General features: G+C 41.7%; 1 protein-coding gene across 2 annotated transcripts in view; it reads right to left on the reverse strand.

Annotated features, from left to right (window-relative positions):
- Positions 1 to 16,599, reverse strand: part of XPO7 (exportin 7) — an 83,227-nt gene that overhangs the window by 41,787 nt on the left and 24,841 nt on the right. For both annotated transcript variants that reach the window (XM_039522579.1, XM_039522580.1), the window contains exons 2-3: positions 5,636 to 5,707; positions 444 to 590 (exon numbers count right to left, since the gene is read on the reverse strand). In XM_039522579.1, the coding sequence (XP_039378513.1) occupies positions 444 to 590; positions 5,636 to 5,707 (219 nt within the window). The remainder of the gene's footprint in view (positions 1 to 443; positions 591 to 5,635; positions 5,708 to 16,599) is intronic.

The raw sequence follows: 16,599 nt of genomic DNA on the forward strand, positions 1-16,599 counted from the left end.
TTAGCCCAAATCCACACACTGTTTCCTAGCATGGTTACAGAGCCATACTTTGTGTTCCTAATCACAATAACCCTTCCACACCTCATCTCCCCCCAATCCTCCCCAAAACTAACAACTATGCTATATCAAGTCTGGACCACACTTCATAACTGTGTTTAAGTGTACTTATCTTTGTAGATTAGATGTGCTTTAGGATCTATGCAGGATTCCTCAAAAGGGAAACCTCTTAGTGGGTACACTCCAATTTTTTCCTAAACAAACGGAAAATGCAGGACCAACTGCAGGTTTAATTCTGGTATGCAGAAGACGTTCATGAATATGACACGTTCCAGCTTACTGGGTATGCAGTACCTAATGTGCTTCCCTGTTTCATTCAGAGCATTCACCCAAAATGCCAAATTCGAATGCCCGTTCGTTTGAATCTATTATTATTTTCTACGTACACTTCCTCTTTCAAGGAGGAGCTGGCACTTGCTCAGACAGTCTGGGCTGTTGGTAAACTCGACCAAGGCTTTTTCTGCCTGGAGCCGTGTCGCGGTGTCTGTAGTTTCATACAGCTGCTTGCACAGGTTCTCTAGCTGGGCTAGGCTCTGTAATGGAATGACCACAGGAAAAAAAAATCAGTTAAAACAATTTCTTTTTACAGTTTTGTCAGGTAGCGACTCAGCCATGCAACCCATCACATCTTTAAGGAATGAGTATGTTGAAATTATACCTGGCTTTTCAGCCTATGCTACTTTTTTAGATGTTTCATGGCCATCTTCACCTGAATTAGGCACAAAACAATTGCTGCTTGATGGGCACATGAGAAATCCCCTTGCACCACCATCCTGTCCAAGTGTAACAGATAGCCTGCCAGACCCCCTATCTAAGAATGTGTCTTGCACCATCTCCCTACCCCTCCCTAGCATATTGCAAGAGAGCGAATGCCACTCACTCCCATGAGTTCAACTTTTATCCAGAATGTGGCCTTTTTCTTAATGTACTGAGGATGGTCAGGAGCCTGGGTTCTATTCCCAACTCTACCACATGCTTCTTGAGTGAATTTTAATAAGTCACACCTTTGTATCTCTGGCCCCAATCCCACAATAAGCTCCATGCAGATAGAGTCATATGCCTGCATGGAACCCCACTGACTTCAATGGGGTCTGCTCACCTAGCAATGACAGGATCAGAGTCCTAGTTTCCTCACCTGTAAAATGGGGATACAACACTTACCTACGATGCAAGGCTACCAAGAGGCTAAAGCCATTAGCTTGTAAGTCATAGATCTTTTTATAGAAGGAGTTATGCAATCACTATGCACACCTATGGTTCTCTATTATAATAATAAAAGTAGGATACGGATTTGGGGGTGGGGGGAGAAAGAGGGGCAAGCTGAACCAATTCTGTGATATTCTATCTTGAAAAGTAAAGAAGCCTGTATCACCATGGGATGCTAATTGCTTTTCTGTGGCCAACATGCCTTTTCCTTTCCACTTCAAAAAACCCACCAATTCCTTCAGTTACTGATGTTCCCATCACATCAGCCCTTCAAGATATAACAAGTTACAGAGCTTCCTCCAGGAGAATCACTAACATAGTTCTAAATACCAGCTATCCCAGGGGCATTTTCACAATCATTTTTGCTGCTGTTTTTGCTTTCAGACTACACACAACAAGCTTTCCATTATACCCAATCCACTACTGGCCAGGGAGCAGGAGTAACTAGGTGTCTGCTTGAACAGGTGGCTACCGTGTAATAGCATCATGTATTGCTGCCAAGACAGCTTGCCAGCCTGAACATAGCCATGAATATCCCTTTTGAGCTGGTGCCCTTCCTATCTCTCTACTCTTTACTGTCATTCTTGCCTCTAAACTTCAGTCTTTGCTCTCAAAATAAACTACTCTCTGCACACACCCTAAAACCTCTCTACTAAGAAGGTCCTTAGAATTACGCTGAAGTTATTTAAAAGTACAGATTATTACCACAGCTTCCCCTCCACCATACATGTCCTCCTCCTCCAGAGTAGGACTGGAAGCATTCTGTGCTTCGTAAACATTTTAAATTTATTTGCTACCAAAGGATTTCTAATATTAAATTTTCAACTTGTTTTCCTCCCTTAAGTTCCAAGCGTTTGGGCCTGGGGCTGAAGGATCAGGAACACAGAACACTGCATTACAGAGATGTTTTATCAGGGGAGGAACTCAATAGGATAGAGGAAGAGAGAAAGAACTTCTTGAGGGGTGAGAGATGAGATGAGATCAGTAAAAAAAAGGCTGAATGCTTGAGAACGAAAACCCAGTGCGTTATTCCAAGTATATTTATATAGCCTTTGGTAGTGTCTCTTAACACCTCCCCCTCCCATCCCAGATGGCTCCTAGTAAGCAATGAATCTCTGAGCTGCATGATTAGTTTAAGGTCTTGGTTTTGACCTATGACAGCCCTATCGGGCTTGAGACCTGCTTGCTGGAGAGACGCTCCCTTCCCATTCAATACTGACAGACTGAGGTTAGCAGAAGCACTCCATCTAGAGTACCCCCTCCTCTGTTTAAGAAAGAGTTGCCAGCAAGATATTCTCTATGAAAGGCCTTCAAATACAATTTCAAATTTCAGAATTTATTCCTCTTCCCTCCATCCCATAATCCAAAATGGATTATATCTGTGCAAGTCCCATCCATTTACTCAGGTTCCTGTGGAATGAAAGACAGCTGACATTTGTGGGTGAAATGGGGTGTTTCCAGTTTGATTTTCTCTCTGGTTCTAGAGGAGATTATTTTTATCAATTCTTAGACTATTTTAATTGAAGTAAGCGCTATCTAGAGCTGATATGGGATTATATATTTCAATACAGTTTCCTTGTGAAGGTGGCCTCTGACTATTCATATTATTTCAAATTTCTGGAGAATCTAATTTCTCTTCCACCCCAACTATGTTTATCGCTGTTACCCTCCATTGTTATGCAAAGGTGGAGACACACTTGTTTGTTGGAGGATTTTGTCTCAGATCAGCTACATTCTTGAGAATGTAAATCTATCATCTGGTCTACTTTAGAAAAGTTGCACTGGTGTGACTAAATCAATTTTTTAAATCTATCAATGCATACTCCTAACATTTAAGGACTTAAATGGGTTTAAACCTTACTTAAATTGATTTAGCTTAATTCACTAAATTTACCAATTTATACTGAATTATCTTAAGGAAGGTTTAAATTGGTTAATGTGCATCTAGAGAGGTTTGCATAGGTGGAATTACATTAATTTTAAATCCATTTAATTCTCCGGGTGCAACTTGTCTAATATACATCTACACTGACTTCAGTTTGTATTTATAAGTGGTGACCTTTTGTTTTTAAAATAAATCTATTACCTGTAGTTGAGCAAAAGATTGTTGTTTCATTTAACAGTCTAAATTAAGGCTACATCTACACTAGAAACTTCAAACTGCTCCCGCGGCAGCGCTTTGAAGTGTGACTGTGGTCACGCACGAGTGCTGGGACTCCTGGTAATCCACCTCCACGAGGGGAATGGCTCCCAGTGCTCAGAGCCTGTCCACACTAGCACTTTAAAGTGCTCAAACTTGCTGCGCTCAGGAGGGTGATTTTTCACAGCCCTGCGCGCAGCAAGATTGAGCGCTATAAAATAAGTGTAGACAAGTCCTTAGTTTCCTTGAAACAAAAGCTGCCACTGTGCTCTCAAACACATGGGCACGTGCAATGCTGTGTCTGCTGTAAAATCGCTTACCTCACTCCCATGTCTCAGATCAAGATTTAAGATTTGAGGCTGCTCTGATCTGGTAGGAGACTGCTGGCTCCCTTCACAGGCACACTCTCATGCGACCTCAGAGATCAGTTTCACATGCTCTCAAATAATCAAGAGGAAAATTTCCACTAATCAAATCCAAGAAAGTATTTTGAATCTTGTGAAATCTACTTTGTTTTCAAGTTTTAAGTGGCTCTTTTTAACCTCATACCCAAATGCATCAGTTCAAGACGTTTAACTCAAGAGACACAGTTCTGCCCAAGGACCTACTGAGCAAGAGAATCAAACAAATCCCAGCATCTCACCAAATGAGAAGCCAAGGATATATTGGCATAGAGTTTAAAATGAGTACTGCTGTGCTCAGTGAGAACATATTGCAATAAAAGATAAGGTAAGTAGCAAGACAGCTTTATTACAGTACAATCCAACTGGTATATCCCAATGGAAAAAAGAATGTACCAATTAAGCAATCGAAGGCTCATTGGGAATATGTCATTCTGGAAGATGTTCACTTATTTCCATAATTTGCTTTATAAATAATTAAATGTCCACAGCACTGAAGTATTATAACAAAACTAGCTTACTGCAGGACTTTAGGCAGGACAGTCATACCACTGATGTTCAAACCAAAGTAGGCCAGTAACAGCCTCTCCTTTCTGGGAGGTGAACATTACTGGATTAACACACACATCCTTCTTCCCATGTTGGAAACCTGGGTTCAGGTAGTGGCGAAAGTCACAAGTGTAATGAGTTCGGTCATTTTAGTCTCATATCGCTAAATCTACAGTGTGCTTTGGAACAATGCAGAAGAATCAGTAATCTTGGCTCAAGAGAAATCTAGCAATGGAGTAGCAGCGGGTGCTGCAGGGTAACATTACAGTGCCTCAGTAGAGCTGTACGGGGAGAGCTTGCCAAACTCCTGTTCATACTATGCCTTGTCTCTGAGAGCACTCTCAATAGGCCACTTTCACAAGCACCAAGTTAGTCAGAGTTCAAGACAAGAGGAATCCACTATACCTAGTCTGACCTCCTACAGAGGACAGGCCTCCCCATCCCACTAAACCCAACCACTGAAATTAGACCAAAGTATTGCAGCCCTCAGAAGACTAGACTATCATGTGCCATAGGCAGAGAGATGGAGCTTCACCAATTCTTGAGGTCCCTGCAATGGCAAATTTCAAATGTGGTTTTATTTACTTATAAGTCATAGTAACGTTGGTTAGGGGTCCATCACTACAGAAAGCATACAACATTAGAAAACATTACCGTTAAGTGAAAGGTCTCATTTAAATGAAATGAAAGTCATTAGGTTGCCACTTATTAAATGGGACTCTTGCAAAGGATGTAAAAATCTGGGGTGAAATTCTAGCCCCATTAAAATTAATAAGAGTTTTGCCAGCGACTTTCATGGAAACAGAATTACACTCTTGGTGAGTGCTTTTGTTTGTTTGTTTTTTTATGATGAATGAGGCAGATCTGAAAGCATCAGGAATGCAGAGTCTGGTCTTCCCTAGTTTTGTGGGAGGCCCAGTGGGAGTAAGAAAAGAGGTTTATTTGTGTGTTAATATCTTAATTTTAGGGGAACAGATGTTCAGTCTTTAAACACAGGCTTCCTTTATTCAACGTGTTAATAAGTCAATGAAGTTAAAATAGGTGTTACCATATACCATCCACCAAAGAGTTTTAATCTCCTCATTAAAAATCATTTCCCTCTTAACAGTTCAATTTTCACTCTTGCCTTTTGTGATATCATTTGCACCGGATCTGCAAACATCATAGTCTTCCAGCCTAGACCAGGACAAGAGTTTTTAAAACAGTAAACAAAAACACCCTGTGGCGAATGAGGGAGATGGCTCAGTTATTTGTTAAGAAACCGCTATGTACTTCAGTTTACCTCTTGATATTTGCCCGTCTCTCTGCATGCATTTAAGTCAAAGGAGGCAGTGAGGTGGAACCAAGCAGGAACCTAAACAATGAGATAAGACACCGATGGTAAACACGAGGGAGTTAAGACAACAATGGCTGGGCCAGTGAGTGGGAAGATGCTATTTTCCAGATGACAGGCACAGTTGGGAGATACCAATGCTGAAAGCGTAGAGACAGAGACTATGGCTACACTTGCACTTCAAAGCGCTGCCGCGGCAGTGCTTTGAAGCGCTAAGTGTAGTCAAAGCGCCAGCGCTGGGAGAGAGCTCTCCCAGCGCTGTCCGTACTCCACCTCCCTGTGGGGAATAACGTACAGTGCTGGGAGCTGCGCTCCCAGCGCTGGGGCTTTGACCACACTGGCGCTTTGCAGCGCCGCAATTTGCAGCGCTGGAGAGGGTGTGTTTTCACACCCTGCTGCAGCTCTGCAAATTTGCAAGTGTAGCCATGGCTGGAAAAAGAGACTACAGTTAAAAAGACAACCTGAAACAAGGATGGGGATACGGATTGTCTGTAGTTGCCTGGGGGTGGGGTGCTGACAGAGAAACTGCAGCAAGCAAACTATCCTCAGCTAGAGATGGAAGTAGCAGGGACGAGTAGCGCTTACCAAAGCTTGCAAGAAAAGATTAAGGGTATGGCTACACTTACAAATCTGCAGCGCTGGTAGTTGCAGCGCTGGTCGTCCAGCTGTGCAGGGCCAGCGCTGGTGTGTGGCCACACTCACAGCTACCAGCGCTGCAGTGTGGCCACATTTGCAGCATTTGCAGCGCTGTTGGGAGTGATGAATTATGGGCAGCTATCCCAGCATTCAAGTGGCAGCAACGTGCTTTTCAAAAGAGGGGGGTGTGGGGCAGTGTGACAGGGACCGGGGGGGGGGGGGGCGGGAGGGAGTGGATTTTTGGAACTGACACTGTGCAAAAATCAGAAAATTTTCCCACCCCCTTACTGTTAACTGCAAACAGCCTGCATCCAACATACTCTCTTTCCCCCCCTCTGCCCCCTCCCCCCCGTTTCTCTCAAGCAAAGCAAACACTCAACCCCTGTGAATGACTCCTTTTCTCACTGCTGGTCAAGCAAAATGCAAACACTCAACCCCTGTGAATCATGCAGGGAGGAGGATCTCATTTGATTGTTCACAGATTGATCACAGCAAACAGGAGCTGATAAGCAGCTCCGGTAGCAATGGAGCTCCAGAGGTTCACAACAAAACAAAGAGAGGCTGCATAACAAAACAAAGGGAGTAATTTAGTTAAAAGCATTCTGGGATACACCCTTACACCCTGGATGCCAATAACAGCGCTGGTGTGTGGCCACACTTGATGACCAGCATTGCAGCACCAGCACTGCAATCCTTATTCCCCATGCTGAGTGAGGTGTACGGCCAGCGCTGCAGCCAGGGAGTTGCAGCGCTGGAAGTGCCCTGCAGGTGTGGCCACTTACTAATTGCAGCGCTGGAAAGCCTCCGCCAGCGCTGCAACTCGCAAGTGTAGCCATACCCAAAAGCTTAGGTAAGAGGAAATACATGCACAAGTCTCTCGGCTGTGTATCCTTTGGTAGATAAATACTTGGCTTTGAAGAAGCCGTGTGAGTCACTTTAATCAGTTGCTAGTCCCAGGCTCCCAGAGGGAAAGGGCTTACGGGTGCCAAACAGGTGTTGGACCTGATGTAAAGTTGGTAAACAGGGGACTGCAGATCAGAGACCCAGTCTAGGAGTGGGAGGACTGCATGGTTCCACCCAGAGAGGTGAAGGTAGTGTAATATGTCAAAGGGGTGCACTGGAGAGGATCTAAAAGGGATCTAAAGTGCAGCTTGCCTCGTGTCTAGACAGCCCCAAAACCTTGCTTCTCCCCAGATTTTGAAGAGAGCCTTCTGGCCTATTGCATATACACATCAAAGCAACCATTTTTTTTCCTGCTTTGTAGATCACCTGTAACATATCCAGGTATTGGATTAGATATTATACATTAATGTGCATCAAAATAACCAGTGCAGAACAGGCAAGTGAAAGATGAAGAAGATGCTTTTATTTGGCATTTCCTTGCATTTGTCGGTTAGAAGCAATGCCTGAATAGTAGTTTTACTGTTAATAGGCTCAAATACCCAAAAAACATCCAGAGAAGGCAGTACTCCAATCAGATCATTCTCTTTGATGAAAATCTTATTGATTCTAATTTTAGAAGAGTTTCACTGATGGATATTTATGCCCTCATGCTGGTAAAGTAATTACATGAATAAATGGACTCCCTCAACAGCCCTTGTGCTGCATTCTACGTTTGCAGTGGTGAATTGTAAGTGAACCTCAATCTTTGTACCTTAGTGTCCTCATTTGGAAAATGAGCATCGTATTACTCACCTAACTTGTTTTGGAGAGAATAGATTGCAAGACCAAATTAACCCTGTTAGCTAGTTCAGCCATCACAATAGAGTACAGGTGGACATGTTCTCTTGCACAAATAGAGCACTGCCATACAACAGTCACAACAGAAATTTCTGATGCTCTGTTGTTGAAATGGGTGAAACCATTAGGATGTCACTACCAGTAACAAACAGGGAGGAACTTTGTGCAAGTTGTTCTTCCCTGTCCCACATTATGTTTATTGGAACTTTTTCCTGCACTGAAGATTTTGTCTCCTCTATTCAGCTTCTTGAGAAACTGACAAAATAATCACAGCACAAAAGAAACTTTATACAAAAGCGGGAAGACTTCAAAACAAAGCCCTGTGATTCCATCTTTGCGCTAATTCCAAAGGAGTGGGAATGTGGAAGTGGCTGAAAGGGACTGAGCTGGTGTACACCTAATCTCCTTGCTCTCATCATAGCAAGGTGCACCTTGCCATATGGAATGCAAAACAAATCAGTTAAGGGCAGCATACAGCTGCTACATTCAGTTGTCGAATGCCCTCATGCCAGCAGATAGAATGCTCGCTAAACAGGAGCTTGCCCTCTTATTTCCAAGCATGTATTACGCATGTTCTCTGCAGTGGAAGGACTCACCTCTCAAACCAGGCCTCGTACCTTGTTTTGGGAAGCTACAGTCCAGCAGATAAGTTTCCATCATAAATTCCACTAGCTCAGCTATAATCCAGGCAAACTGCTTGGAGATCAGGAAAAGCACCACACAACGCTGGGGTTGGTTGTGAAGTTCTAGCCAGAGCCCTGAATCCAGAGATCTCTTACTCTAGGTCCAGTAGCATATTAGATCACTAGTGAGTTTTAGTTAGACAACTACCTGTAAACTTTTTGCCAACTAATAGGTTATACAGAAGACTGCTTTATCAATCCGGGATACATTGTTTTATTTTTATCAATCTGAAAACCCCAAGGCTTGAGCTCCTCAAACAAGGCTCAAGTTAGAATTTAAAGTTAGCATTTACACTTCAGATCCATAAACAAATAATTTTAATCCCTCAGATTTGAGGCACTTTTGTGCTGATATCACACTTTCCTCCCTTACTAAGTCTGAAAGCAGAACAGATTAAAGATGTAACTAAATTAAAAACAGGGAAGTCAGAGGACATAATCATGAATTTCTCTTTGGCCTAAAATGCAAGACATCCTTCTCTGAATCCACAGTGCCAGAAAGTGGCATCAACAAGACATTCTAAAGGGACAAATTCCTGAAACAACCATGCTACTTAAGGTGCAACAAATTATCCGTACAGCTTTCCTTAACACCTCATCCGTCGGTTCCACTAGTTTTTCAAATGAGCTTCTCTGCTAATGTTTAAGGCTCCGTTTTAGTCATGGGTATTTTTAGTAAAAGTCACGGACAGTAAACAAAAATTCATGGCCCGTGACCTGTCCATGACTTTTACTATATACTGTATTCCAGTAACACTGTTCACATGACTATGGTGTTAAGCATTTGTATCTGTCATTTTTCCACTACAAGCCTATTTTCAGTCATTTGTAACTGGCCTGGCAAAATTGACTTTGTAGAGAAGTCTGACCATGTAAGTTCAGTCCAGAAGCAAATATACTGTTTTATAAATGATCAAGTTGATTGTAAAATAGCAAGAGGTACTATGAAGTGGTAGTTCTGTTCTGCTGTATTACTCTGTTCCTGAGGAGCCAGTCTTCTGTGCATATCTGTTCAAGCAGGCTGCTGAGGCAAGCAAATCCACAAAAATTCTGCTTTGCCCTCCCCAGAACATCATATAGCCCATTAGAAATGCCAACACCAGCAACATGGAGCTGAGGACACACAGGGATAAAAGTCTGTAAGCCTTTTCTAAGCAACGGACACAATTCTAGGACAATTTAGAACAGTCATTCTTCTGAACAGCCTTAGTCAAGAGGCATCTTTTTCAGTCTCCTAAGCAACAGCATGGTGCGTATTCAATATTCATATTCTTTATTTGCTATGTTTTTTGGTTCTTACTGAATGAATAAGCAAGATAAGCACTTACAAAGGCTGGAGAAATCACACAAGCAATTCCATTACCCATTAAGCAAGTTCTTAATAATGTAGTTGCCTGTTAAAATCTACCACCTGTACACAGAATCATAGAAATGTAGACCTGGAAAGGACCTTGAGAAGTCATCCAGTTCAGTCCCCTGTGCTGTGCCAGGACCAAGTAAACCTAGACTATCCCTTACAGCTGTTTGTCCAACCTCTGTTCTAAAAACCTCAACTGATGGGGATTCTACAACCTCCTTTGAAAGCCTATTCCAGAGCTTAAGCTATCCTTATAGTTAAGAAAGTTTTTCTTAATATAGAACCTCAAATCTCCCTTGCTGCAGATTAAGCCCATTACTTCTTATCCTACCTTCAGGAGACACAGAACAATTGATCTCAGTGCTCTTTATAACAGTCCTTAATATATTTGTAGACTGTTATCAGGTCCCTCCTCAGTCTTAGTTTCTCAAGACTAAACATGCCCCGCCCCCATAATCCTCCTAGGTCAGGTTTTCTAAACCTTCTATCATTTTTCTTATTCTCTTCTAGACTCTCTCCATTTTGTCAATATCTTTCCTGAAATGTGGTGCCCAGAATTGGATACATTAGTCCAGCTGAGGTCTCTCCAGTGCCAAGTAGAGAGGGACAATTACTTGCTATGTCTTACATATAGCTCTCCTGTTAATACATCCCAGAATGATGTTTGCTTTTTTCGCAGCTGCATCACGTTGACAACTCATATTCAAACTGTGATTCACTATAAACCTTGGATCTTTTTCAGCAGTACTACCATGTAAGCCCATTATGCCCCATTTTGTAGTTGTGTATTTGATTTTTCCTTCCTAAGTGAAGTACTTTGCCCTTGTCTATTGAATTTAATCTTTGTGATTTCAGACTAATTCTCCAGTTTCTCAAGGTTGTTTTGAATTTGAATCCTACCCTCCAAAGTGCTTGCCTCTCTCATCTTGGTGTCATCTGCAAATTTTTTAAGCATACTCTCTACTTCATTACCCAAGTCATTAATGAAAATATTGACTAGTACTGGATCTAGGATTGACCCCCACAGGTCCCACTAGATACATCTTCCCTATTTGACAGTGAACCACTGATAACTACTCTGAGGGCTAATCCACACTTACCGTCCGGGTCGACGCGGTGAGTTCGACTTCTCGGAGTTCGAACTATCGCGTCTGATGGCGCGTGGTGGTGGAGTCGATGGGGGAGCCGCGGAGTTCGACCCCGCCGCGTCTGGACGGGTGAGTAGTTCGAATTAGGGTATTTTGAATTCAGCTACGCTATTCCCGTAGCTGAATTTGCGTACCCTAATTCGAACCCCCTTTTTAGTGTAAACCACATTTCCCTAACTTGCTTATGACACCGTCATATGGGACTGTGCCAAAAGCCTTACTAAGAAAATCAAGATGTGATATATCTACTACTTCCCTGTCAAAGAAGAAAATTAGGTTGGTTTGGCATGATTTGTTCTTGACAAAGCCATAGTAACTATTCCTTTTAGCCCTAGTATCTGCCAGGTGCTTACAAACTGATTGTTTAGTAATTTGTTCCAGTATTTTTCCAGGTATCCAAGTTAGGCTGACTGGTCTATAATTTCCAGGTCCTCTTTGTTTCCCTTTTTAAAGTTAGGTAGTATGTTTGCCCTTCTTCAGTTTCTGAGACCTCAATCAACCTCCAGGAGTTCTCAAAGATAATAGCTAATGGTTCTGAGTTAGATTCAGCTAGCTCTCAAGTACCCGAGGATGAATTTTATCAGGCCCGGCTCCTTTGAATACATCTAACTTATGTAATTATTCTTTAACTGGTTCTTTCCCTATTTTGGCTTGTGTTTCTTCCCCCTGAGCTGTTAATATTAACTGTGTTGAGCATCTAACCACCATTCATCTTTTTAGCGAAGACTGAAGCAAAACAGGCATTAAATACCCCAGTGTTCTTGATATCACCAGTTATTAGCTCTTCTTTGCCGCTAAGTAGAGGGCCTACACTTTCCTCCATCTTTCTCTTGCTTCTAATGTATTTAAAGAACATCTTATTGCCTTTTACGTCCCTAGCTAGGTTTAACTCATTTTTGTGCCTTAGCTTTTCTGCAAGATCTTAATAAAATACCAGTTATGTTCACAATGACAACGGACCAGATTCTCAGCTGCTGTTAAGTCAGCATAGCTCCATTGGCTTCAATAGAGCTATGACAATGTACATAAATCGGAAGGACAGGCCCTATATATGAATTACTAAACACTGATCTAATAATATTCTTCCAAAGTTAAAAACAAAAGGATACACACAAAAAAAGATTTACAACCAACTGTATATAGTTTCACACTACTGTCCATTCTTTAATATTTTGTTAGAGGCTTGGATATAACATTTTCCTCCTAATGAACGGCCTCTCTGCCTTCTGGCAAACACTGATTCTTCTCCACCAGTGTTCTGAACTTTGTTGAAATAAACACGGCTCCTTTTGTTTAACACCATTTTCCACTTGTCATGACAAATCATCCTTGTTTGTACACAAAACATGATCAGTGTCAGCCTAGCACTCAGAATAAGGTTTGTTAGTTAACTGCTTCAGAACCATAACAAACATACCATGAGAGGTTGAGGAAAAAAAATCATAGTTATTCCATCTGCTTTCATTCTTTAAAAAAGTTTCTCAGCAATGAAATAGAAGAAAATAAGATCTAGAATGAGGACCTCCACGATCTTGAACTTTTGAGGAAAGTTTCACGTTGGACTGCCGATGTCCCTTTAATTAAAAGATAGACTAAACCACAACAACAGCCTGCCGAACTATTACTAGCACCAATGTTGCAGGCAGCAGTACTGAAATTCCTGTTTTTTAGTGGTTGTTCACTGCTTAGCAGGTAGAAAAGTAGGCCAACTGGAGCTGGGGGGAAAAGATTTTGGGTAGGTCTACAATGGAGCTGGAAGGTGTGAGCGCCAGCTAAAGCAGACACACCTGCCTTTGCTCTGATCCAGCTAGTGCACTAAAAACAGAATGGCTGCTGTATGGTGCAAGGGGCTAGCTGCCTGAGTATGATCCCGTCTGAGACCCTAGGACTATTCAGGGTAGCTATACTTCAGAGCTATCACACTAACCATAGATCGAGCTCGTGTGAGTATATCTACTTGAGCTGGAAATTACCCCTTCCAGCTTTAGTGGAGACGTACACATAATCACGCTACAATTCCTGAGCATATGCTGTGAAGTATAACAAATGTACAAGCAGAGGTGAACAGAGCAAAGAAAGATGAAGATTTGATTAATTTAAAAAACTCGATCAACAGGCAGAAATATTACTGCTATCCAACCCCAGAAGAGTCTGCAAAAAATTGTCCTCTTTGGGGATGAAAGTTAACACACTATCATGCCATTTAACATACAAGCCTTCCTTTCCACTTTGGAAGCCTAGGTTTCAACTGTAGCATAAGCCACAAGATGAAGTTGTTTTAGCCTCTGAAGGGCAATAGGTCCATATCTACAAATTCACAGTGCAGTTGAGAACAATGCAGAGGAATTAGCAATCTACTCAGGAGAAACAGGAGGTGTATGAGAAAGCATGCAGAGCCCTGGTAAAGTTGTGAAGAGGATGGGGAGCTTGCACAGTCCCTATTCCCAATGGCCCCCATTCAGAAAAGCATGTAAGCATGTGCTTGAAGTTCCTATGCCTATAATCTTAGAAGCATCATCAGTTCACTACTTTCACAAGCACCAAATTCAAACACTGAAACTATTCCAGCCCATTCCTCTGGAGAGCTTTATTTTAATGTTGAGTCACAATAATGTTGCTGTTGAGGTTCATCATCATATACAGTATACAACATTAGAAGATACTGCCATAAAGTCTCAAGGCTTGTCTAACTTTCCTGAGTGCGTCTGTGCAAAGTGATTTAACTGACAATTTAATGCACATTGGTTAAATTGGATTAAACTAAACCAGACTAAGGCCACTTTACTTCCAAACAATAACCTCCACATGGGGGTTTAGTGCACAGTAGCTTCACATCTTTAGTTAATTCATCTTAACTTTGAGCCTCATGTTAAAATTAGCCTGACACTCCTTTAGCTTGCCCAAAGTATCCAGGTGCAGAAGGGACATCATGTAAAGGAATCTTTTATGGCACATATACAGAAATACCAAAGCACAACAAGACAACTGCAGGATGGAGTGGATGGCTAAACTTGGAATTTCCTTGTATTTGTCAGATTCAGTCCATGAATGGCAATACTATGTTTTAATTGAATGTGCTCAACAGCGAGAAAACATTTGCACTACACACTGTAATCCAATCAAATGACATTCTCTGATGAAAATCTTTTAGGTGCTATTTTAGGGAGATCTTCACTGATGGATTTTTCTCTCCTTGCGTGCCTTAACTAGATCACCTATTCCATTAATAAGCAGAACATTTCAACTGTCCCAATGCTGTATTCCAATTTTGCAATGCTAAGCCTTCAGCATACTCTACCAAAATTGCAGTGACAGAATACAGGAGTTTCTTCTCCCTCCTCTAGCAGAGGGCAAGAGAAAAATCAGACTAGCTTTCCTCTAGCAGTGACTAATTTTCTGAATGTCACATGATCTGCTGTTAGGAGTAACAAATAGGTGGGGATTATTTAACTTCAGAGACTAGGCAATATTTACTGTTTTTACCAAGATTAAAATACCATGTAGTATAGTGATTATGTAGAGCAGGAACCCTGTATATATTAGATAAGGGCTAAAGCGTGAGACAGCAAAGTATTCAAATGTTAAAATGCTAGTTGAGTTCTACAATTTAAACACAAACACTACTAAAATGAGTGGAAGGCACCTAAGTAGAAGGGGACCCAAAGGAGAGAGGATGTAAAAAAGTTACAAAACCACACTTATGTCCATCACAGCTTTCATTCAAGAAATGCTCTTTATAAAACACTAAACCTCACAACACACTTGAGATTGGAAACGATCCATTTAACATGTATGGAAACAAAAACAGAGCAGTTAACTGACAGTGTCAAATGGACAAGCATCCAGCAGTGACACTAGAGACGACACTTCTACTTAGGCTGAGGCTACACTTGCAGTTCAAAGCGCTGCCGCGGCAGCGCTTTGAAGCGCTAAGTGTAGTCAAAGCGCCAGCGCTGGGAGAGAGCTCTCCCAGCGCTGTCCGTACTCCACCTCCCTGTGGGGAATAACGGACAGCGCTGGGAGCCGCGCTCCCAACGCTGGGGCTTTGACTACACTGGCGCTTTGCAGCGCCGCAATTTGCAGCGCTGGAGAGGGTGTGTTTTCACACCCTGCTGCAGCGCTGCAAATTTGCAAGTGTAGCCATGGCCTTAGTAACACACTACTTTGCAACAGTGTCACAGCAAATTAGGTTGCCAATTTGGACACAAAGAAGAAAGAAACTGAGTCACTCAAAGAAGTGAGGAGGTCATCAACTCTCTCCCCTGCCAATGCAGGATTGTTCCCAAAGTTATTTTGCCCTCCTAGCATGTTAATATTGAAATCCTAATACAGTAATGTAAAATACTCTGTTGTAAACACTCTACTTAGAGGCCTAAAGTATCCTATGTAAAAGTGGTAAAGTCAAATTTCTCTTATATTTCACACTGTGAAAAGTAAGGCCATAAGATAGCCTGAAACTTCAGTCATTTCTTAGATGGAGTATTTCTTATAACCTCATGTTTAAACGTCTCTGATCTAGGAGTGAATTTTTCATATAACCACATCTAGTGACAACATGGGACACTAGATGAAAAAGCAAACCACTATCACATACACACTTGCTAACAGTTCTGCACACTCAGTTTCTCTGATTAAATACTTAACTCATTTCACATTTCCATTTTCTAGTAAATTATGTTTAAGTTTTCCTCCCCTAGCTTTCCTGTTATCTTTGCCGCACACAAATGATCAGGATTACAATTTATTTGTAAACAAGCATTTTATTGCACACACTGGATGCATGCTGAAGACTTTCCATGTTACATGGATGATATTTTCTAAATGTGGGATGAAACTGATTATTCTAAGACTCATAAGTAAAATTTAACAATAATGTATTGAGTCAGTAGCTATTCACACTCCTCAGGCTTGACCTACATCTAAAGAAGAATAGACTCGGAGCAGAAACAGCTGAAAAGAAAGTTGACTATAGCTCCTTCCCCCATTTGACAGTATATATTCCTTACTAGCTCATCACCCGGATATAAACAGAAGCCATGTGGGATTCTGTACAAGTCATACAATTTTAACAGGTTTGTTTGTACACCTAAAAACCTTACAAATATGCAGAGATAAAAGAACAAACATTTTTTTCCTCTACCCTCCTATGCTCCCATTAAGCTAAATAAAAGTTAAGTGTTGAATTTTAACTGTCAGGATCCCCCATCATGGCTGCAAAGTGCTTTGAGATCCTCTGATGAAAGGTATTACACAAGTGCAGCACACTATGGCACTGTTTGAAATCGCAAATTTCTTGATTCAAAGACAACATACATAAGAACATAAGAACGGCCGTACTGGGTGAGACCA

This window comes from Mauremys reevesii, linkage group 2 (genome assembly GCF_016161935.1).
Source record: "Mauremys reevesii isolate NIE-2019 linkage group 2, ASM1616193v1, whole genome shotgun sequence".
NCBI classification, from domain to species: Eukaryota; Metazoa; Chordata; order Testudines; family Geoemydidae; genus Mauremys; species Mauremys reevesii.